The following is a 25,360-nucleotide window of genomic DNA, read 5'->3' as shown; positions in this document are numbered from 1 at the left end:
TGTTACGTAACTGAAACTGTTTAAGAGAAAGTTCAGTGTTATTAGACATATTGATATTGGTTTTCACAGATTGGTTACAAAAATAATGCTTAAGCTTTATAGACCTGAAAAAATGTTGTAAGTCCAACTCAATTTGGAACCAGTCAGGTTTGGAGGCAATACAATAAGACAATCCCTTTGTTAACACAGACATTTGATCAATAGATAACGGTTTAGATGAGATATTTACCACGGCTGGTTCTATGTCCTTTTCCTCAGGGCCATGGCAGGTAGTGTCTGTTTCTGTTTGAAATGCTGGGTGTTTCCTAGATCTATGGTGCTTGTATCCACCTCTTCGGGTCTTTGGTCGTTGGTTACAGGTGTGGTCATGCCTAAAAAAGATGTAGATGCCTGTGGATTGGTAATGTTTCGCTCCATGCCAGACCTAGTGCTGTTCTTTCTTGTGTTTGGGAGTCGTCCTTTGCGTTTCTGGTTGGTCTTTTGTTGGGATGAGGTTTGGAAGCCTTGCCAGCTGTAAATCAATCCTGTTCTATAGTCTTCGGTGTCACGATTCCATTTCTTTCTTTTTATACCCTCCTGTTCACTTTTGAGGGATAAGGTTTTTGTGTTTGTGGTCGAGATACATTTTGTAAATTCATCTTCAGACAATGCGGACTTAAGTGTGGATTCTGTTATTTGTATGTTATTTTTCAAGATGCTGATCTCTTTTTTTAAGAATTCAATATTTAGGAGCATCAAATCCATCGAATATTTATTGGAGATTGATGCAAATTTCATGCAAAAATCGGTATCATGTGAAAAAAACGAAGGTGCAATTCTGGAGCGCATGCCCCTAGGTATCATCTGAGCCTTGTAATAGCCACTTAGGGTCGCAAGATGCAGCTGTAAAGATACTAGCCTCTTGGAATCATTTTCAAACTTACGTTGAATTTCAGGGGTAGCTGGAGTGGTAAGAAATGCAGCATCTATATCCAAGTCCTGCAGAATCCTCTCACTGTCCTCCATACTGTAGGCGAAAACATGGGTTGGGTTAAATGGTGGTGGCACATCCATGATGTGCGTCGATATAAGTTGGTGTGCACGCTTCAGCCAAAAAATACTAGAAGAAAATGCAAACAGCACACTTAGCAATCGGTGACGGTGGGTGCAGGCACAATAAGACCGGGCCCAAGGTCCTTTGTAGATAAATAGTGGAAAAAGGCAGCACACCAAACGAAGTCCAGTATCAAGTGTAAAAAGTGGGTTCCATTTTATTCCATGTTTCAAAATACAGCAACGTTTCGGCTCTTTAAGAGCCTTTCTCAAGCCAAATAACAAGAGTGCACAACATACATATATACCCCATCCGGGTGATCATGTGATACATTTGTTTCCGCCCCAAATGTATCACATGATCACCCGGATGGGGTATATATGTATGTTGTGCACTCTTGTTATTTGGCTTGAGAAAGGCTCTTAAAGAGCCGAAACGTTGCTGTATTTTGAAACATGGAATAAAATGGAACCCACTTTTTACACTTGATACTGGACTTCGTTTGGTGTGCTGCCTTTTTCCACTATTTATCTACAAAGGACCTTGGGCCCGGTCTTATTGTGCCTGCACCCACCGTCACCGATTGCTAAGTGTGCTGTTTGCATTTTCTTCTAGTATTTTTTGGCTGAAGCGTGCACACCAACTTATATCGACGCACATCATGGATGTGCCACCACCATTTAACCCAACCCATGTTTTCGCCTACAGTATGGAGGACAGTGAGAGGATTCTGCAGGACTTGGATATAGATGCTGCATTTCTTACCACTCCAGCTACCCCTGAAATTCAACGTAAGTTTGAAAATGATTCCAAGAGGCTAGTATCTTTACAGCTGCATCTTGCGACCCTAAGTGGCTATTACAAGGCTCAGATGATACCTAGGGGCATGCGCTCCAGAATTGCACCTTCGTTTTTTTCACATGATACCGATTTTTGCATGAAATTTGCATCAATCTCCAATAAATATTCGATGGATTTGATGCTCCTAAATATTGAATTCTTAAAAAAAGAGATCAGCATCTTGAAAAATAACATACAAATAACAGAATCCACACTTAAGTCCGCATTGTCTGAAGATGAATTTACAAAATGTATCTCGACCACAAACACAAAAACCTTATCCCTCAAAAGTGAACAGGAGGGTATAAAAAGAAAGAAATGGAATCGTGACACCGAAGACTATAGAACAGGATTGATTTACAGCTGGCAAGGCTTCCAAACCTCATCCCAACAAAAGACCAACCAGAAACGCAAAGGACGACTCCCAAACACAAGAAAGAACAGCACTAGGTCTGGCATGGAGCGAAACATTACCAATCCACAGGCATCTACATCTTTTTTAGGCATGACCACACCTGTAACCAACGACCAAAGACCCGAAGAGGTGGATACAAGCACCATAGATCTAGGAAACACCCAGCATTTCAAACAGAAACAGACACTACCTGCCATGGCCCTGAGGAAAAGGACATAGAACCAGCCGTGGTAAATATCTCATCTAAACCGTTATCTATTGATCAAATGTCTGTGTTAACAAAGGGATTGTCTTATTGTATTGCCTCCAAACCTGACTGGTTCCAAATTGAGTTGGACTTACAACATTTTTTCAGGTCTATAAAGCTTAAGCATTATTTTTGTAACCAATCTGTGAAAACCAATATCAATATGTCTAATAACACTGAACTTTCTCTTAAACAGTTTCAGTTACGTAACATCAGTCATTTCACCCCCGACGTGAGCGCACCACATATTGATGCGTTCATGTCTGCGGTAAAAAATGAGATACAGGTGCTCCGTCATGACGGCACAAATGATAGTCTTCTTCATCCAAATTTCACGCACACTGAAATTGATGCATTAGAGGAACTGGTCCATGACGGCGACATCACCATTAAGCCCGCCGACAAAGGCGGGGCTGTTGTCGTCATGGACACCAGTGCCTATTTAGCTGAGATACAAAAACAACTGTCTGACAGTACAGTATATCGTAGGATTCCAGGTGATCCAAAATTTACCTTAAGTAAAAAAATTAAATTAATATTGGACAAAGCTAAGGCCGACAACATCATAGATCATGACATGCACAGGTTCCTAACAATACTACATCCCACCACTCCGGTACTATATACGTTACCTAAGATACATAAAAACCTCAGGTCTCCCCCAGGAAGGCCTATAGTATCCGGAAGAGGCTCTATCTTTTCAAACATCGCTACTTTCCTTGACAAAACGTTACGAGAGTTCTCCATTTCTGGGTCATCCTACATCCAAGATACAACTGATTTTATCAATAAAATCACTGCAGCAGATACATTGATCACTGACAATACCATTTTAGCCTCCTTCGATGTTGTCTCCCTATATACATCAATTAACCACGAGAGAGGCATTAATGCAGTTAAGAGCAAACTTTCTAACAGCGACTACACATTACCCACACAAACATTTATCATAGAACTACTTGATATGATTTTGAAGAACAATTATTTCCTATTTGGAGACGATTTTTATTTACAGTTAATGGGAGTCGCTATGGGTGCAAATATGGCACCAACATATGCTAATATCGTCATGGGGGTCCTGGAGGAGGACGCCGTCTATGCCTCCACTCACTTCAGGCATTGCCTGAGGTGGTGGAGGTACATAGACGACGTCTTCCTCCTATGGTCTGGCACTGAGCATGAACTCAACGAATTCCACATGTATCTCAACACAATCGATGACACCATCAAATTTACCTTGACATATTCCAGAAGTGAAATACAATTTCTAGACGTTTTAGTGACACTAAATGATGCGAATGTTGAAACAGACCTATTTGTGAAACCAACTGATAGGAACACACTACTTAGATTTGAGAGCCATCACCCACGAGTCATGATTAACAGTTTACCCTATAGTCAACTCCTTAGGGTTAAACGCATCACCAGCAATCCACAGAAAGTTACAAAAAATTTGAACACCATGCTTAACAAATTCACACAACGTGGTTACCCACGTAGAATTATCAAAAGAAATTTTGATAAGGTACAGCTTATAGATAGATCCAGCACATTAACATCCACTACTAAGAAGACAGATTCAGGTAGAATCCCATTTGTCTCCACTTATAGTGAGTACAGTAATTACATTACAAGAATTATTCGCAGACATTGGTCTAAATTAGCAGGTAACCCCACTTCTGCCCCTGAGTTCAACAACCCCCCCATTTTTTCATACCGGAGATCCCAATCTATTAGAGACCGGTTAGTGAAAGCCGATGTGGGATCCCTGCGACCCAGCAGACAGAAGGGCATTTTTGGGGAATTGAACAAGGGCTCCTTTCCATGTCGCAGTTGTATAAACTGCAAACAAATGATCAGAGGTGGTTCTTTTTTTCACAATAATACAGAGTACAAAATTAAACATTACTTGAACTGTGACAGTCGTTTTGTCATTTACAAATTAAGTTGTCCTTGTGGTCTTCTATATATAGGCGAAACAACTTTAGAATTCAAAACGAGGTTTAACCAACATCGCTACACTATCCGTAACAATAGACGTGACTTACCTGTACCAAAACATTTTTCTGATGCCGGCCACACCGAGAATGATCTTAAATTTCAAATTATAGACCACATACCCCCCCTACGGAGGGGTGGAGACAGAGAAAAAATCCTTAAGAAGAAAGAATTATATTGGATTTTTACCTTAAACACTTTACGTCCACATGGACTAAATGTTGACTTCAAACTAACAGGTATTTGATGCACATTATATGCAGTCATGCCAGACTCCCTATTCATTGCCTGATATATACTGTAGGTCCTCTAAGTAACAAGAAATACCCTATACCTTAAATGCTATCATATATCTAACTTAAGAATCTCTCTCTTTCTTTTCTCAGATGACATGAACCCAAGAAAGCCATTCCGGGATTTTTTCTCTCACCAGTCCCTTCCACCAATTTTTTGTGTTGCACCAGATCCTGTACTGCCTCTTTTTTCTTTTTCCTTTTTTTGCATAATAATTTACTAAAATGATGTTTATGTGATTTACCATTTATTATCAGGTGGCTACAACTTGTGCCAATGGGAGTATTTGCACTTACCTAGCGAACCACGAGGGGTCTCATAACCATATTTACATTTTTCCCTATAGGGTCCCCATAGGATCATCAGGGATTAAAAAATCTTCTCTCTCCCCGGACTACAGGGGTTAATAATTATGTCACTTCCCCATATATGTGGTTTTTTCCTTATTACCATATGCATACTCCGTGCTGTGCCAGTAGCCTCCTACTTTGATATAATCATTGGCAACATATACTTTACCTGGCTACACGTCTGTTACATACAGCGATCTGTACCCACTTTGTCCATCTATGACGTGAGCTATCTCCTTGACTACAGGACGAGTCCGCGCATGCGCAGTGAAGCATCGCTGTGCTTGCGTTCCAGCCATGCGTGTCAAGCACTTCCAGACACCGGCGCGCCAAGCCAAACTCTTGAACAGAGGCGGTGACGAACGGATCGCTCTTTCCCTTTTGTGCACACGGCTGGTGGACGAGGTGGTGAGACACCCGGACTGTTTTTAAAGATTTTTGATTAACTTTATTTGAATTCACTCAGCACTTTATTGATACTGTTACACCAATGGTTAAGCACTAATCAATTCAGACACTACATAGGCACATGCACTTTACTATGTTGTATGTAACATATGTCATTATGAATTTAAGCAATTTTATTTGATGTTCACTGTGTAAATTTAAATATGATGACGCAATATGCAAATTAGGGGGCGGAAACAAATGTATCACATGATCACCCGGATGGGGTATATATGTATGTTGTGCACTCTTGTTATTTGGCTTGAGAAAGGCTCTTAAAGAGCCGAAACGTTGCTGTATTTTGAAACATGGAATAAAATGGAACCCACTTTTTACACTTGATACTGGACTTCGTTTGGTGTGCTGCCTTTTTCCACTATTTATCTACAAAGGACCTTGGGCCCGGTCTTATTGTGCCTGCACCCACCGTCACCGATTGCTAAGTGTGCTGTTTGCATTTTCTTCTAGTATATTTTTAATAAGCCATTTGCCGCTAAATGAAGAACGGATCGTGTTCTAGGAGGCACATGCCGGGGTGTAAGTATGCTTGGGTTGAAACCACTGAATCCATGTGATTGATTTTCTTTAGGGTGCATCCACACCTTCAGTATTTCAGATGCAGTTTTTGAAGCCAAAAGCAGTTGTGGATCGTAATGGGTGAGAACATTCATTAAGAAGTGCTGCTCCTCCCCTTTAAAAAAACTGAACGTGTGGATGCACCCTGAGGGCGCGTTCACACGTTCAGCTAGCGCTGCGCTCATAACGCGTTCATAATCGCATGCGTTTCCCGGGAAATGCATATGCGATCGCCCCAAACTCCGCCCCCTGTGCGCTTGCGTCGCGTTATGAACGCGGCGCTAGCGGAACATGTGAACGCGCCCTGAGGACGCGTTCACACTTTGCGCTTCTGTTTGCGTTTTCATTGTGTTTTAACCCCTTAACGCTCTGCGCCGGAGCTCTACGGCGCAGAGGTGCAGGGAATGTATGAAGAGGGCTGCACCGATCGTGGCTATCAACCCTTCCGTCGCCGGCGGCATTTAAAAGACGCCACCATCTTTATTCCGATCGTCGCTCCCCCATCATCGGGGGCGGCGATCGGTTGCCATGGAAGCCTCGGGTCTTCGTTTGACCCCGAGGCTACATGGCTTCTGCCGATTCGTTATGAGCCAGTGGCTCATTGTAATGAATGACCTGCAAAAATGCCATATATTGCAATACAGAAGTATTGCAGTATATGGTAGGAACGATCTGACCATCTAGGGTTAATGTACCCTAGATGGTCTAAGAAATAGTGAAAAAAAAAAGTTTAAAAAAAAAATTAATAAAATCCAAAAGAAATAAAAATTCAAATCACCCCCCTTGCCCTGGAACTGATATAAAACATAATAAACAGTAAAAATCACGAACATATTAGGTATCACCGCGCCCCAAAATGCCCGATCTCCGAGACGGGAAATGGAGCTCAAATGTCCACCTTTTTACATCACATAAAAAATGGAATAAAAAGTGATCAAAATGTCGCACAGACGTCAAAATGGTAGCAATGAAAACATCGGCTGATTTAGCAAAAAATGACACCTCACACAGCTCCGTGCACCAAAGTATGAAAAAGTTATTAGCATCAGAAGATGGAAAAAATTTCATTTTTTTTCTTTTTTGTACACATTCGTTTAATTTTTGAAAATGTATTAAAAAGCAATAAAACCTATATAAAATTGGTATCACCGCGATCATACCAACCCAAAGAATAAAGCTGAGGTGTTATTTGGAGCGCACAGTCAAAGTCGTAAAAACTGAGCCCACAAGAACGTGCATTTTTTTTTTTCAATTTTTCCACATTTGGAATTTTTTCGCAGTAAATGGCATGTTAAAATAAATAACATTACGGGAAAGTAAAATTTGTTATGCACAAAATAAGCCCTCACACAGCTCTGTACACAGAAAAATGAAAAAGTTATGGATTTTTGAAGGTGGAGAGCAGGAAATGAGCGAAAAAAACCCTGCACCCTTAAGGGGTTAAAGGGAACCTACCACCACAAATCTACCTATAAAGGTAGATTGGGTGGTAGGTGGATCATTGGGACGTGAGGATAGCCCTTTTAAGGGCTAATCCTCACGTCCCTGCACTTTTTTGAGAACTTTAATTTGATATTTATTCAAATTTACTTATGTGGCTACCGGGGCTTGGAGTAGCCGCTTATGAGATTACACGAGGCGGCTACTCCACGCCCCGGTAGCCACTTTACCCCTCCTACTCACCCATCTTCGGCGCGCAGCTACGCGGAGCTGCGCGCCGAAGATGGGTGAGTAGGAGGGGTAAAGTGGCTACCGGGGCGTGGAGTAGCCGCCTCGCCTCGTGCATGCGCAGAAGAGCAGGCCCGCGCCTGTTTCGGAGTTGTGACCGCGCAGGCGCGGGCCTGCTCTTCTGCGCATGCGCAGACGGCAGGCTCGCCGGACGAGGGCGCGCAGCTACGCGGAGCTGCGCGCCGAAGATGGGTGAGTAGGAGGGGTAAAGTGGCTACCGGGGCGTGGAGTAGCCGCCTCGTATAATCTCATAAGCGGCTACTCCACGCCCCGGTAGCCACATGAGTAAATTTGAATAAATATCAAATTAAAGTTCTCAAAAAAGTGCAGGGACGTGAGGATTAGCCCTTAAAAGGGCTATCCTCACGTCCCAATGATCCACCTACCACCCAATCTACCTTTATAGGTAGATTTGTGGTGGTAGGTGCCCTTTAAACCTCATTACAACAGCTGGGGAGAGGTGATTTGCCTAATTACATCACTGTTGACATTTTCGTTTACAAAACGCATTGTAAATGCGATGTTAACGCATGTGTTAACAATGCGTTAATGCATGTGTTTTGCTAACGCATGCGTTAACATAGCGTTAACAAATGTGAATAGTAATGTAATTAGGCAAATCACCTCTCCACAGCTGTTGTAATGCGTTTTAAACGCAATGAAAACGCAACGTTTTTTTTAACGGACTGCTTAAAAACGGGCCAAAAACGCGTTCAAAACACCACACGTGCCCATCACCCTTAAATCCCTGTGCGTCTTTATTTTTTTAAGTGGTATCCCATTAATTTACATGCCCCCAATCATAAGATAGTAATGTCCCAAACCATACAATATACTGCGCCCGGCAAGCACAAAAGGATTCAGCGCAGGAGCTCTCAAGTTCCATGCGGTGGGTCTGGTCAGTCTGTACCCGGTGAGGGTCTGGCTACATCCTACCTTAGAGAAAGCAGGTCCTATTGCCCCGGACCTCTATGGCCAGGGTGGGGGTATAGTGAGTTGGGGTGAATGGGGTAATGACACAGAGATGTGCACACTAGTTTCTCTGCAGTGGGTAAAGGCACCGCCCTGGAGCACCCAATGCTCTGCCTGGAATGGCTGGTGAGGGGTTTAGTGCACATTTCCCTGGCTCAGTGATTACACACAGGACGGAGCTGACGGATATTCTACACCTCACAGCGAGAAGCGGCTGGTCACATGACACGGTGATGTCACCCGTAGCTGCCGGTCACGTGACCGCGAGTTGTCTTCCCGGCTGTGGTCGCATGTGACCTGGAAGCGATTGGTGCGGTTTTGGCGCGCTGAGCCTTGAAAGCAGACGGGCGAGTTGTCAGTACTTCTCCTGAATACCGCGCAGTGTGCACTGTGTAGTACAGCGGCAGAACCATGCAGGCCTTTCTTAAAGGCGGGACGTCTATCAGCACTAAGCCCTTGAAAGAGAAGAGCTCTACGTCTGGCAGCAGCAGCGACACCAAAAAGCAGAAGCCTATTCCATGGGTGGAGAAATAGTAAGTTGTTGCATGTGGTTTCCTGGGGTCTGATGGTCTCAGTGAGAATAATCTGTCCCTGTAATCCCCATGTATTATTATCATCTCTGTAGGATCCTCAATGATCTCACACTCATCCTAGGGCTGGCTCTTTTAATTTTGTTTGTGTGTGTTTATAGTATAAATGACAAAAATATGTTTTTGTACTTTAAAAATGAAATGGGTAGTAAAAAAACTGTTTACGGTTTTAAAAAGGTGATGACTACAAAGTTATGTGTCTCTGTCCTCTCACTGTAGGAAGAAAAGGCTCTCAGATAGCCATTTGTGTTTTAAAAGTTCAGTTGTAACATAGATTTATGATGTCGGGCCTTGTATTTTGCAAGATGAGCTAAAAAATGTATATTGTATAGATTGTAAGGCCTTGTTGTGCACACAAACATGTGGGTGTGAGCTAGCTGCACAAATGAAGGCTAACTCCTGACCCCATTACTTTCTGTTGGGTTCAGTCACGGTACACCGTGAACATGTCAACTACCTGCACCGCTAAAGATGGGACTGGTCCTATCCCTGCAGCCGGACACTCACGTGCGTATCTCATGGTGCTGGTTACTGGTGCAGTATGGCCCTCGGACCAATTAATGTTGTTCACTCCTGGCCTAAATCCTAAGGGTGAAGACACACATGGCGTTTTTGGGCCGTTTTTACTAAGTGCGTTTTCAGATCGTTAAAAACGCATGCGTTAAAAAACGCATCCGTTTTTTAAAAACGCGTGCGTTTTTGTCCGTTTTTTTGAAATTGCGCAATGAAAACGGACAAAACCGCATGCGTTTTAAAAAACCGGATGCGGTTTTTAACGCATGCATTTTTAACGATCTGAAAACGCACGTAGTAAAAACGGCCCAAAAACGCCATGTGTGTCTTCACCCTAAGGTGAATATAAGCCAAGGTCCCTTATTTTACTGCAAAACATTGGGAAAACCTATTCACTTGAGTATAAGCCTAGGGTAAGAAATGCATTAGTTACAGCCCACCCACTTATTCAATGCCCTGCAGCAGCATACCCCCAATAATAGCTTACTACCATCCTTCCACTATATATATATTAAAAAAAACTCAGCACTTACCTCCGTGGGGTCGGCGAAACCGAGCGGGGCCACTAGTGCTTGGGTAAAATGCATATATTAAAATACTAGGCTCCCGATGTGCTCGGGTGACGTAACTTGAGTGACCCATGTTAATTTGCATAACTATATTTGGCAATCAAAATATTATATAAAAAACATATAAATTGAAGTACTTGATTTTAAGTCATTGTGGGATTTTTCAGCTCAAAAAATGGGCTCAAAAGGTTGGCTTATACTTGAGTATGTACAATACAGGCGGTCCCCTACTTAAGGACACCCGACTTACAGACAACCCATAGTTACAGACGGACCCCTCTGCCCACTGTGACCTCTGGTGAAGCTCTCTGGATGCTTTACTATAGTCCCAGACTGCAATGATCAGCTGTAAGGTGTCTGTAATGAAGCTTTATTGATAATTCTTGGTCCAATTACACCAAAAATTTTGAAACTCCAATTGTCACTGGGGCAAAAGAAAAAAAATTGTCTAAAACTTCCATTATAAAATATACAGTTTCGACTTGCATACAAATTCAACTTAAGAACAAACCTCCAGACCCTATCTTGTATGTAACCCGGGGACTGCCTGTATGTTTTGTTAAATGGCTAAAACTTAGCTGTCCACTGTCCAAATATTTCTAGAGGAGACTGAATTTAAAAAAAAAATGGAGAATCAAAATGTTCAATAGTCCTAAAAATAATCCCAAAATTTTACATTAATTATGGCAACATTTTGACGTATTCTGTTATTAGCTCTTTACTAAAGCCATTGGTTATAGATACATAGTTCCATAGTTCAATCATGAGTGTCCTTTGGTAGCTTCCAGGAACATGGCTCAATTTGCAACCTTTTGTCATATTTATCTTGTATCTTACGTGTGATTTCTGTGCAGCCGGCCCAAATGTGTGGATGAAGTTGCTTTCCAAGACGAGGTGGTGGCTGTATTAAGAAAATCCCTGGAAGGAGCTGATGTAAGTTTATTTTTTTCTAAATAGTTCATGTGAATATATAAAACTTTGCCATATATCTTATCAGAGGAAAGCATTTCTCCGTCATTGTACAAGTCCTCCACCTGTGTCTCTGGAATCTAAGGATGGAAGATCTTCTTTTTGCTTCCTGACTTATGTGTACAGATGCTTGCCTTCCATTATAATAGCAGAAAAGATGTGGGCGGCTGCACTATGGTTTTTCTTTCCCTGCTATTTGATAACAGAAGGAGGAATGTTGCCTGCCAAAGCAGGTGTGAACTGAGCCTCAGATCTTAAGTGAAGGCAACATTATGCTATGGGGGAGGCGGCAGCGTGGCTATGTAGGGGTTGACAGTGTGGCTTATGGGTGGCTGGACCTTGTGACTATGAAGGGGGGGCAGTGTGACTAATGGAATGTGGCTACGGGGGGTGGGACAGTGTGGTTACTGCGAGGGGGGACGACATTCTTGCTACCTTGGGGAGGCCCTGTCACCTAGGGACCTACTTAAACGTGGAGCCGGCCCTGCCCCCCAGTATATTGGCAGCCCGCGCCCAATTCATAAAAAGCAAACGAAAAGAAATACTCGCCTCTCCAGCGGCCCTGGCAGGTCTTCTCTACTATGGTCTGGCGCACAACCTGTGATTGATGAAGCGCTGCCGGACCCAAGAGGGGAATACCTGCGGGGGGGGGGGGGATAGGGTATCGGAAAGGTGAGTATTTCCTAACCTTTTTTTTTTTTTTATTTTTTTTTTTTATTATTATTTGACTTGAGCGTAAGCCCAGTTTGTTTGTTTTTTCAGCACATTTATTTTGTACCTGCGTTGTCAGACCCCCATGCTGTGACTAATAGTTGTAAACATTTTGGGGGTTTAACCCCTACGGGACACAGCATCTTTTGGCCTTAAGGACGCGGCCCCATTTTTCAAATCTGGCCTGTGTCACTATAAGTGGTTATAGCGTGGGAACGCTGTGAGATATCCAGGGGATTTTGAGATTGTTTTCTCGTGACACATTGTACTTCAAATTAGTTTAAAAATTTGGATGAAATCTTTTGCGTTTAGTTATGAAAAAAAACAAAATTTGGCAAAAATTTTGAAAAATTCTTTATTTTCAACGTTCTAAATTCTCTACTTTTGATTCAGAAAGTCATAGCACCCAAATAAATTCATAACTTACATTTCCCAAATGTCTGCTTTATGTTGGCATGGTTTTTTAAGATTCCACATATTTTACTAGAATGTTATGAGGCTCAGAATTTGGGTGCCATTTTTCAAATTTTTTGTAAAATCGCCAAAACCCGTACTTAGATGGACCTGATCAACTTCTAATTGACACTGAGAGGCCTAAATAATAGCAAGACTCGTAAATTACCCCATTGTGGAAACTACACCCCTCAACGTATGAAAAACTACTTTTAAGAAGTTTGTTAACCCTTTACGTGTTTTATAGGGGTTAAAACAAAATGGAGGTGCGGTCTGCAAATTGTAATATTTTTTCACAATACACTCATTTTGGGTGGAAAATTAAACATTTAAAATGGATTAAATTAAAAAAGGCTCCACAAAGTTTGATACCCAATTTCTCCCGAGTACACGGATACTCTATATGTGGTGGTAACTTCTGTATGGGCGCACGGCCGGGCATAGAAGGGAAGGAGGCGCCATCCAAATCAGATTTGCTATGTCACATTGTACAGGCTATAATTTTTTTCTTTTTTTTTAATGAGGACCTATAGGGGCTTATTTCTTTTGCCACATGAGATGCACTTTTCTGGTATGTAATTTTGGGGCATCTACATTTAATTGGTGAGATTTAATTAACTCTTTGTTGGTGGAGGAAATGAAAATCATCAATTTTTAGGAAAATTTTTATGTGTTTTTTATTTGGCCGTTAACCATACCATAAAAATAGTATATTATTTTTATTCTATGGGTCGCCACGATTATGAAAATACTTCATTTATATATATTTTTAATTTTTTACCATTTTTACTGAATAAAAAGTAATTTGGCAAAATTGTTGTTAATTTTAGCATCACTGTCTTTCATATGTATAACTTTTTTATTTTTCACCTCACAAATCTGTTTAAGGGCTTATTTTTTGCAAGAATGATAGCTCTTTTTAGTGGTCTTATTTTAGATTGCGTAACTTTTTAAAATCACTTTTTTTAGAGCATTTTTAAAGGGCATTAATAAAAAATCATCTTTTTCAGAGAGAGTTTTTTTAGGTTGTTTTTTACGGGGTTCACTTTGCGGATCTAATAACAATTCTGTTTTATTATACAGATTGTTACGGACGCAGGGATACCAAATATGTGGGGGTTTTGTGTATTTTATTCAATTGTACTGAATAAAAACAAATTTGGAGAAAATCTTATTCATTTTAGCATCACCATCTTTTCATATGCATAACTTTTTTATTTTTTGGCTGACAAATCTGGTTAGGGGCTTATTTTTTGCGAGAACAGTTGTTCTTTTTAGTGGGCTTATTTTAGAGTGCATAAAATTTTTAAAATCACTTTTTAGAGCATTTTTTATAGGGTATTAATTAAAAATTATCTTTTTTCGGAACGTTTTTTGCGTTTTTTTCCTCCGGCGTTTACCGTGCGGGTCCAGTAACAATTCTGTTTTATTATGCAGATTGTTACGGACGCGGCAATACCAAATATGCAGGGTTTTTTTGTGTTTTTATGTTTTTTATACTTTATTAAGTTTTTTATGGGAAAGTGACATTTTAGGGGCTTATATTTTATGTATTTATTTTTTATTTATTATAATGTGTAGTGTTAAGTGTTTTTGCATTTTTTTTTACTTATACATACTTGAACTTAAACCAGTGATGCTCTGATCACTGGTTTAAGTTCAATACACTGCTCTACAATACTATTTTATTGTAGAGCAGTGTAAACTGTCTGAGCAAGCTTGCGCATGCTCAGACAGTTTACAGCCAGACCCGGAAGGGGTCTGGCTGCCATGGAGACCGGGCAGCTCCGGGGCACATGCCAGTCCTCGGAGCTGCCCGGAAGAGGATCGGATCCCCCGGTAAGCGGCACGGGGGATCCGATCCACAGCAGGAACACCCTTACACGCCGCGGTCATGCTTGACCGCGGCGTGTAAGGGGTTAACACCCGCGATCGGAGCCGGCTCCGATCGCGGGTGTTACAGCGCGGTGTCAGCTGTGATAGACAGCTGACAGCCGCTGCTTCTGGTACCGGCTCCGTTCGTGAGCCGGTCCCAGAAGCTAGACGTTATACTACGTCCCGGTGCGCTAAGCATCTAGCCCCGGGGACGTAGTATAACGTCGTGGTGCGCCTAGGGGTTAAGAAAGGAACAAAACATCATACGATCTCCCAAATTAATATTTCTTGGGGAATTTATTTAAATGGGAAGCTGTTGAGCTTACTGGTGATGTGCCCTGTATCCTGCTCTAAAATAGGACACAATGGTCAAACCTGGCATTGCAAAAACCTAACCTGCAGGTGCTGAATTTAACTACATTACCATGTATAGGTGGGCACTACTTCACTGAAAAGGGGCTGTGCATGAGATTCTTTTAGATATATGAGGATCTTTTCTTTATCTCTTCCTCCCCCGCATCCTACTTGGATATTCTAAAATGCTAAATGTATTCTCATACTGGCTGCTTGTACAGTATAGTAAGTCCCTTTGCCTTAATATACTACTGGTAACACTGAAACACGATGACTGAGCTTCTTGGCTTCTAAAAATAAAGTAGCTCAGTAGGACAGTATGTAAATGCCAGTTGTAATTTTAACATTGAAATTTATCAGAATATAACCAGGACACATCCTTTCTTCCCATTATATTAAACATTGTTATGGTGCTGTCATACAGTCAGATCTCATTTGCTTCAATCATTGAATGGAACAGAATTCTAATATCTGGAATTGACAAATATTCAGCACTTTGTAATATCGAGAAGCTGCCATGTTTTTTAACAACTGGATAACCATTCCATTGACAACATCTTGCTGCATTTAACAATTGGATGATGCTGCCACAAAAGTTCAAAAATGTAGCTGAATGTGCATGCGACAAATATGTTTAACATAAAATTTGATTTAAAGAATGTTTTTCCATTTAATAATAATTCATTATATAGCACACACAGATTACGCAGCGCTGCACAGAGCTTGCCAAATCATTAAAGAAATAAATACATCATTGAATATATTTATATATTTTGCATATGGACATTTACCATGTAGACTAAATAATGTGATAAATGTATTCTCTGTGTTGGTGCAATTACACAAATTCCAAATTTACATTTAGGTAAAATTTGACATGACTTATTTTGGAGAAATTGCATAATTTTTGGGGCAGGAGTTATGGAGCTTCAACAGTTCTTCTAAGTAGCTGGGGCCTACGTTGTCTATTGAGTTGGAAGTCATCATGTTTTTATACTGTTAGCATTGTATTGATGTGTTTGCTTACAGTTTTTTTCCCTTCTCATTTATTAGCTCCCTAATTTACTGTTCTATGGACCACCTGGAACTGGAAAAACCTCTACAATTTTGGCAGCAGCCAGAGAGCTGTATGGGTATGTGACAATGAAAAGCAAAGGGCAGAGAATTCTAAATGTCCGCTGCTGATTCTGCAGCATTCTGGGCATTGCATTGTTGTCTTTTTGTATTTGATTCATCAGTAGAGAGGTTGCACTACATTTTTTTCCTGTAGAGTAACAATACTCCTGGTACCATTTTTGAGAAGTATTCTTAGCTGTGGAGGGTAACAAAATTTGTGTTAATGTAAATGGTGAAATTGCATCTATGACCAGGATGAAGGATTTCTAAACAAAAAAAGTGTTTTAAATTCTGCATAATTTTAAAGCCTTTTTTATTAAAAACATAGGTAGAAGAGCAGATCCTGCCAGAGGGCACACACCAGCATGTCGGTGTGCTTGGTTTACAGTCCTTAAAAACCTAATGTTATGAGGTCGCCAATTATGCAGAGAAATCTTTACAATATCTGTCCTCCATGCATGAATAGCAATTTTAGACAATTTTTAGTGTATTTTTCTTACTCACTGGTGGTACAGCATGAGCTGTGCTTTAGCTCTCTGTTTTGGACTGTGTGGCACAAGATTGCTGTAGCCAATTGGCAACTAAAAGGTGATGTTCTGTAGTCAATGGAAGCCATCATGCTAGTGAGTAGGGGCCAGGAGTGGCACAACAGTGTTTATGATTATAGACACTGCATTTTTAATATGTTTGTACATGCATAATCCACATCTGCTTCAGAATTACAGGTAAAGATCAGTGGCGTAACTTGAAGCTGTCAGGTCCCAGTGCAAAATGTGTGCCAGGGCCCCAAATATAATATATTGTTTATAGTACTATTCTTCTCACATAGGAAAAGTAAACCATATGGCCCCCTAGGCCTCTTGGGCCCAGTTGCGACTGCACCCTCTACACGCCCACAAGTTACACCATCTGTTAAAGATGTATTTGTTTAGCTATAGGGAAAACACTAAAGCCCACATAGTCTCTACTATGTGCAGTTTGTCTGTGCAGGTGGCACCATATTCAGGATTTCTGGCAAATGTTTTTCATGAATCTGGTGCCCTTTGCACTACTCCAACAGAGTGCACCACTTTTTTTTTTTTTTTTTTTGCGCACCTTTAACATGGAGTGTACGGCACATTTCTGTCAGACTTTGCGTGATAAATGTGGAGCACGGTCCGACTGAGCAACAGAACGCCCGTTTGAGTACAGAAAGTTTTGTGTGGCATGAAGAATAGTGCAGCCACAACACAAAACGGTTGTGTGCAACAAAAATGGGGCACAGGCGGTTCTTAAATACATCTGCAAGCAGTTTACACTGAAAAGAACATGCAAAGGACGACAGAAAACTGGCACAAGTCCTTAGTAAGTGTGGGCCTAAGTTTGTTGTTTCTGACCAAAGGATGAACGTGTGTGTTCAGGTAGGTGATTAAAGATCCTGAACAGATAACCCGTGCATGAGTTAAGGACCAAAGTTGTTTCTTTTTTCGTTTTCTGTGAGTGAACTTAATACGTTTTTTTTTTTTTGTTTGTTTGTTTGTTTGTTTTCCAAGCTGTTTTATTGTATTTTTCTGATGATTGTTTTTAGGCCAGAATTGTTTCGTCAGCGTGTTTTGGAATTAAATGCATCTGATGAAAGAGGAATACAAGTAATTCGTGAAAAAGTGAAAAACTTTTCTCAGCTGACAGTCGCCGGTACCCGAACTGAGTTAGTAGAATAGTAAATGTATTCTTTTTTTTTTTTTTTTTTTTTTTATATCCATACAATAATGTATATTCCTGTGTTTATAGATGTGATTTCTCATTGGTTATTAAAACACTGTTTAGTGGTAATGGGGTTTTTCATTTTACACATTTATCACCTATACCAGTGATGGCGAACCTCTTAGAGATAGTGCCCAAAATGAGACCTAAAACACCCTAGCTTTTCCCAAAGTGCCAACACAGCAATTTAGACAGTAACAAACTTATTGCTGCCAGAATCTTTGAGCTCCAATCTGGCCCTGTCCACACCTCCTCACTCTTCAGACAGGACCAAGCAGCACAGGATGGGTCACTACTTGGACTGCCTGAGACTGCAGGAAGGTGTCATGTCAGGCAAACTCTGTGCCTGGGAGACAGCCTGTGCGCCCACAGAGAGGTCTCCGAGTGCCATCTCTGGCACCAGCGCCATAGGTTCGCCACCACTGACCTATAGCTAAACTAAGCATGGGTTCACTTGTGCTTTGTTTTGCACCTAAAACGTCTCAAGTTTGCTGTTAAAAAAAAAAAAAAAAAAAAAGCAAAATAAAGAAAACATTTGTCTGGCAAAGATGCATTTAGAAATGCTGCAACATACCACCCACTGATTCACTTCTGCAGATCCTGGCATAGTCGCAAAAATGCAGCCAAAATGTCCCCAAAAAAAGAGAAAAAAAAATTGGTCAAAATTAAGATGCATTTCCCCCATTGAGACATTGGGGCAGATTTATTAAGCTGTCTGAAAGTCAGAATATTTCTAGTTGCCCATGGCAACCAATCACAGCTCAGCTTTAATTTTACGAGTGCTCATGAATATTTTAAAAGGGAGGTATGATTGGTTGCCATGGGCAACTAGAAATATTCTGACTTTCAGACACTTGATAAATCTGCCCCATTGTCACTATAGGGCAGCTCATCTGGATGTGCTAGGCGTCCAACGTCATCAGACCTTTATCGCCTATTTTGTGCACAGGTAATAAATGCTTATAATAACATTTTGGTGTCGGATTTTATAGTACATGTTCACTTACTATTGGTAAGTTAACAAGGTTTTACTTTTTCTTTAAAACATTCATACTATGTCACAGTATATATTAGAGCTTTATTTCATTAACATAGGGCAGTTATGGTTTCTGTGTTTCCCATATCTTGTAATTACTGATGTTTTGCAGCGGCAAACCATGTCCCCCATTTAAAATTGTAATTTTGGACGAAGCAGACTCTATGACAACACCGGCACAGGCTGCTTTAAGGCGCACCATGGAAAAGGAGTCTAAAACAACACGATTTTGCCTAATTTGTAATTATGTCAGCAGGTGAGTTCTTTTCCGTATTATGGAAATAATAACTTATGTTTTGTCACACATTGTAATCCTGTCGCACAATTTGTAGGTGGTGTAATCTATTGTTAATGCCCCTTTTTTTTACTTTATTACCGGTATTTTAATTTTTTTTTTTTTTTTTTTTACAAAAAAAACTGAACTGTTTACGTTGGGCTTTCCTATTAGCAGTACGTTAATGTTATCAGAAACACAAAAGTCTAAAATATGCAGTCAGGCAAACTATTTATAACTTTCATTTATCGTTTCCAAAACAAGATGTAACTTCATGTTCTTAAAAGGGGTTATAATAAGTAGTACTTGCCTTTTTAGCACTCCAGTGCGGTGTGGAGCCACCTGTCATAGCTGCCTCTACAGTTGCGCTACTGCATGCTATAGCGGTTGGGCAGCTGTCAGTGTGAATTGACCCATAGTCTTTGTTTTCAAACATAAAGAAGTACGACTTGTTTGTTGTATACCAAGCCTTTTTTTTTCGAATTAATGTTTAACCCCTTAACGCTGAAGCCACTTTTCACCTTCCTGACACGGCCCATTTTTTTCAAATCTGCCCTGTGTCACTATAAGTGGTTATAACTTTGGAACGCTTTAACATATCCAAGTGATTTTGAAATTGTTTTCTCGTGACACATCGTACTTCATGTTAGTTACAAAATGTTAGTGGTATGTTTTGCATTTATGAGAAAATCAGATATTTTGTGAAAATTTGGAAAAATTCTCAATTTTCGGAATTCAAAATGTTCTACTTTTTCCATATATAGTCATAACACCAGAAAACGTAATAACTAACATTCACCGAATGTCTACTTTATACCTCCTTGTTTTTTATTTTACCGTATTTTCCGGACTATAAGGCGCACATAAAAGCCTTGGATTTCCTTGGAAATCCAAAGTGCGCCTTATAGTCCGGTGCGCCCTATAGGAGGGCAGCGGACCCTACTTACATAGGTCCCCGCTACCGGAGACAGCAGATCTCCAGCGGGAACTGCAGACCACGCGGCACGAACAACTTCTGCCGCGTCGGTCTGCAGTTCCCGCTGGAGATCTGCTGTCTCCGGTAGCGGGGACCTATGTAAGTATGCCATTCTCCACCTTCCCCGCGTTCCGCGTCTCGGCGTTGCGTCGCGTCTTGTCCCGTCGGGTCTCCGCTCCGCCCCCGGACCCTGCGCCTTATAGTCCGATGCGCCTTATATATGGAATTATTACATATATAAGGCGCATCGGACTGATGCGCCTTATATTCCGGTGCGCCTAATGGCCCGGAAAATACGGTATACATACTATCATTTTTGTAAGATGTTAAGGGGCTTTGAATGTCAGGTGCAATTTTTCACATTTTCATAAAAAAGCTAAATCCTGTTATTGAGGGACCTGCTCAGGTTTGAAGTCGCTTTTGAGAGACCTAAATAAAAGTAAAACCCCATGAATTACCCCATTATAGAAATTACACCCCTCAACGTACATAAAACAACTTTTATGAAGTTTGTTAACCCTTTAATTGGTTTACAGGGGTTAAAACAGAATCGGATGCAATTTCGAAATTAATTTTTTTTTTTGGCTAAATGAATGCGTTTTTCATAAAATGTACAAATTCTGAGTGGATAAAATGCCAAAACTCTCCACAAAATTTGATACCCAATCTCTCTAGTGTGGGGGGAGCTGCGCAGAGCAGATTATGCAATGTCACTTTTTATTGGCTACACAATCTTTATTTTTTTTTTTGTCAATTTGGACATGTAAGGGCTTATTTTTTTGTGACATGAGATGCACTTTACACATACTTCATTTTAGTGGGTCATTAGCTTGTTGATGAGATTTTATTAACTCTTTAATGTATGGAGGAAAAGAAAATTGTCAATTTTGGGTTCCTTATTTTTGTATATTTTGGGGGTCATACACCGTACACTAAAAATACTATAATTATTTTTATTCTATAGATCACTACGATTACGGTGATACCTCATTTATATATTTTTGTTTTTTATACATTTTAAAATTTTACAGGAAAAAAAACGAATATAAAGAAAATCTCATTTGTTTTTGCATAGCCATGTTTTCGGAGATATAACTTTAATATTTTTTTGTTGACAGAGCTGGTTTAGGAGTTATTTTTTATGTGTTGAGTTGTCTTTTTCAGTGGTACCATTTTGGTGCACATAACTTTTTTTGATCACTTTTTGGAACATTTTTGTGAAGGGATTTTATGAAAATGTAAATTTTTTTTTGGCGAGTTTTTCGCGTTTTGTTTTTACGGCGTTCACCGTACGGTCTGACTTATTGTACAGATTGTTACGGACGCAGCGATACCAAATATGTGGGTATTTTGGTGATTTTCAGGTTTTTTCACTTTATTAGATGTGTATAGGGAATGTTTGTGTTTAATTAGTGTTTTTTTTTTTTTTTTTTTTCTTTTACAGGTTAGCTTGAACAAGCAATCCACTGATCGCTTGTTCAAGCTATTCTTCACCTAATACAGTGTAATACAGATGTATGATGCTGCGCATGCTCAGTGTGTCACAGCTGGGTACTGCCAGAAGACAGGACCCGGCTCCCCGGAAGCAGATCGCGGAGCCCCGGGCACTGGCAGTCCACCAGGATGAAAGATTTTAAACCAAGCTACTACTCTTTTAGTTTATTAGGACCATGCAAATGAGCCTGAGGGGCTCTAGGCTCTGATGGCTATGGAGCCTGGAGCCCTTGGGCTCATTTACATTTACATTTTTTTTTTTTTTTTTTTTTTTTTTGTAAAAGCAAGGGCATAAACGCTACAAGAAAAGTGTATCCTGTCAGAGGGGGCACACACCAGTATGTCAGTGCGCATCCTGGCGGTAGATTTCCATTAAAGCAAATACCAAACACAAAAGTGGATAATTCGGCGCCCCAGATCGTAGCAGTAATAAGCTTATGTTATCAAGCGACCATGTTTATATCCTGAGGTGAATTTCCTTATTGGTCTCTTGATACCGTAATAAAGAAGATTATCTTGAATACCAAGATCTGGAACACATGGTTAACCACTTTTGCATGATGTGCCAGCATATGGTTAATTATCCTCTAAGTTGGCAGAATGAGTGTTAGCAACAGGTAAAAGGCTATAGGGGCCATTCTTTTCTTTCACTGCTGCATTTTTTTAAAGTTAGTTTTTTTTTAATTATTATTATTATTATTTCAGAATTATTGAACCTTTAACATCTCGATGTTCCAAGTTTCGTTTTAAACCACTGGCTGATCAAATACAAACTCAAAGAATTCTGGATATCTGCAAAAAAGAAAATGTGAACATTACAACTGAGGTATATAATATTTCAATTTTTTTTTTTTTTTTTCAAACTTAATACTCGCCCTCCGGTGTCCGGATCGCTGGCGCGGGTCCCTATCTTCAGCACGAGGCTCCTGATCTACGGCGCGTGTCCCGGCGGCTCCTCTTCTCTCTTCTGTAGCCAGCAGATCGCGTCCATGCGATCTGCTGGCGGGCGCGCACTATGATGCGGTGGTGTTGCCGCTGAAGACGGCTACAGAAGAGAGAAGAGGAGCCACCGGGACACGCGCGGTAGATCGGAAGCCTCTCGCTGAAGATCCGGATCGCTGGAACGGGTCCCGGAGGGTGAGTATTAAGTTTTTTGTTTTTTTTTTTTTTTTGTTTTTTTTTTTAATGCGATTGGCAGGGGGCTGGCTGTATACTACACCCTCAGCTTATACTCGGGTCAATAGGCTTTCCCAGTTTTTGGTGGTAAAATTAGGGGTATTGGCTTATACTCGGGTCGGCTTGTACTCGAGTATATACGGTAACTAAGAGCTGCATATGCGGTACGACCTACACTACATGCTTTCTGCTCCAACCATAAAGTAGTGCAGCCAATCACTGGTGGCCATTGCTAACATAAAATCCCAATCACCCAATTAGAATTCAAGGCAGATCTATAATATTTTCTAAAATCTTCTTGTTTTTGTAGGCTGTCAAACATCTAGTTGAAGTATCAGAAGGGGACTTGAGAAAAGCAATCACCTTTCTACAAAGTGCCACCAGGCTTATTGCAGGAAAGGAGATTACAGAACAAGTGGTAACCGAAATAGCGGGGGTAAGATGGTAACATTGCTTGTGTCTGCTGTTCTCCATTTTGGTACTCCTTCTATTTAAATGTGTTGTACAATGTATTTATTTTTTTTTTATATTGTGAAAGGTCTAAAATGAAAAGCAATTAAAAATATAAATGTACTCCCCTCCTTCTGCCCTGTCGTTTCCAGCGCCGGCTTTTTTTTTTTTTTTTTTTCTCAGCAGGAATGTACAATTTTGACCAATTACAGGCCTCAGATCTAACCTGATGATGCTGTTTTTATGCGGCCTGTGATTGGCAGCTGTGGTGACTAGTCCTGATCTAGGTAACATGGCTGGCACTGGAAATGTTACGTAGAAAATTTCAATTTATTTATTGGGGCTTTTTGGAACCTCTGTGGCTCATTCATAATAAAATAAATGAACTTGACATGAATGCTTTTGTCAGCATTCTGAATCCCTGTCATTAAATTATAACACTTTATTTTCTCATACACACACTGCTGGTCGGTATCCAAGTAATGTGAAATAATATTTTTTTAAAAAAACATTTAGAGTTCATATTAATGATTGTGTACATATTTTATCATTATAACTATTCATCTTGTACTTGGGTTCTGTTCTGTTTCAGTGTAAGATAACTATTTTGGCACAGCATTATAATGTCCCATATTTTCTTTGTGTAGGTGATCCCTAAAGAGACCATTGACAGAGTTTTGGCAGCTTGTCAAAGTGGATCCTTTGAGAAACTGGAAACTGTAGTGAAGGTAAGAAGCTTGATAGCTTTTTATATTCTACCACAATCTATATTAATACTCTATTAAAAGCTGCAGACCCTAATGATCGATTTTATATTGTTTACATTGATTTAATTTATTGCACAAGAACTTGATAAATAATGGACACGCGGCAACACAGCTTGTAAATCAGCTTCACGATATTATGTTGGAACGAGAAGATCTGACTGACAAACAGAAGGCGGCCATTGCAGAGAAACTTGCAGTAAGTCTGTAACAATGACCATTAGCCATTTATTGTGATAGTCTTTTGCTATTCCATGTACTCTAAAACATACAGGGCTTGTCGGACACCTATCAATTTATCCTTAACTGGTTCGCGACCGCCCGCCGTGTATTCACAGCGGTGGTCGGGTCGCGCTACATGGAGAGGGCTCACAGGCTGAGCCCTTTCCATAGCCGGTAAGTCTTTGCTGCATGTTGCACCGATCGCGAGTGTTATCACAGCGATGGCTGCCGGCAGCCTCAAAAAGATAGCGGCGATCCGTCCCCATGGTAGCTTCGGGTCTTCCGAAGACCCGGGGCTATTTCGTTTTAACCCCTTCATAGCACATTGTAATGATGTAAACATATGTGGATTTTACACTTTTTAAATACCTGTGCAAGCAATTTGTACATAAAAGAACGTGCAAAGTCCGCCATAAAACTGGTGCAGGGGCTTTAGTAAATCTGGGCCATACCCTTTGTACACTGCTGAACAGGCTTGGTTAGATCCAATTTTTAATCAGGGTAATTTCAGTTAAATACATTTAAATGAGCCCTAATAGTATATCTACATTTGTTGTAGAAGGTTCTGTGACTGTTGCACAGACAGTTCCGGTCATGTATGCTAAAAGTGAAGAATATATTATTGTATGTATGCTACATAAATTTTTTTAAGTTTTTTTTAACTTTTTATTGCAGGAGGTGGACAAGTGTTTGGCTGATGGAGCAGATGAATACTTACAAATGCTCAGTCTTTTTGCAGTTGTTATGCAACAGATGACTCAGAACAGCTAAAAATGTCTTACTTTTTTTTTCTTGGATGAGTCACAAATGTTGGAACTTGTTTTGTATAAATTGTGTATAAATGCAAACTTTTTGCTAAGAATGTACCTAAAGGCCTGTTTGTTTTTTTTTGTTTTGTTTTTTTAGAAACTGTAAAGGGGTTTATTTGGTATGTTTTTTATTTTTTATATTTATTTTCTTACTTTTGGGCAATTGCAAAAAAAAAAACCTGAAGCTTGTACAATGCAGCATTCCTTTTAGGTCTGTGTTTGGCACGTGTCTAAATGACATTGGTTGCCTCTCCTGACATGTCTGTATTTGTTAATGTGTATTCTTTTATAAAATAAGAGATCATAACAGCACATGCAGTGCTACCACATTCCACACTCTCACCAAGCACGTTGCTTATATACTGC

General features: G+C 40.4%; 1 protein-coding gene across 1 annotated transcript; it reads left to right on the top strand.

Moving 5' to 3' along the window:
• The first annotated feature begins 9,098 nt into the window (after positions 1 to 9,098).
• RFC4 (replication factor C subunit 4) lies at positions 9,099 to 25,088 on the top strand. The gene is made up of 10 exons (XM_072142707.1): positions 9,099 to 9,433; positions 11,427 to 11,505; positions 15,988 to 16,067; positions 17,618 to 17,737; positions 18,942 to 19,085; positions 22,279 to 22,399; positions 23,060 to 23,185; positions 23,847 to 23,927; positions 24,046 to 24,162; positions 24,861 to 25,088. Exons 1-10 carry the CDS (start codon positions 9,312 to 9,314, stop codon positions 24,954 to 24,956), a joined length of 1,086 nt encoding a protein of 361 aa, XP_071998808.1. The 5' UTR covers positions 9,099 to 9,311; the 3' UTR covers positions 24,957 to 25,088.
• Positions 25,089 to 25,360: the final 272 nt, after the last annotated feature.

The sequence above is a fragment of the Engystomops pustulosus genome, chromosome 3, assembly GCF_040894005.1.
Source record: "Engystomops pustulosus chromosome 3, aEngPut4.maternal, whole genome shotgun sequence".
NCBI classification, from domain to species: Eukaryota; Metazoa; Chordata; class Amphibia; order Anura; family Leptodactylidae; genus Engystomops; species Engystomops pustulosus.
The sequence above is the reverse complement of the archived record's forward strand: the minus strand, read 5'-3'. Positions and strand labels throughout refer to the sequence as shown.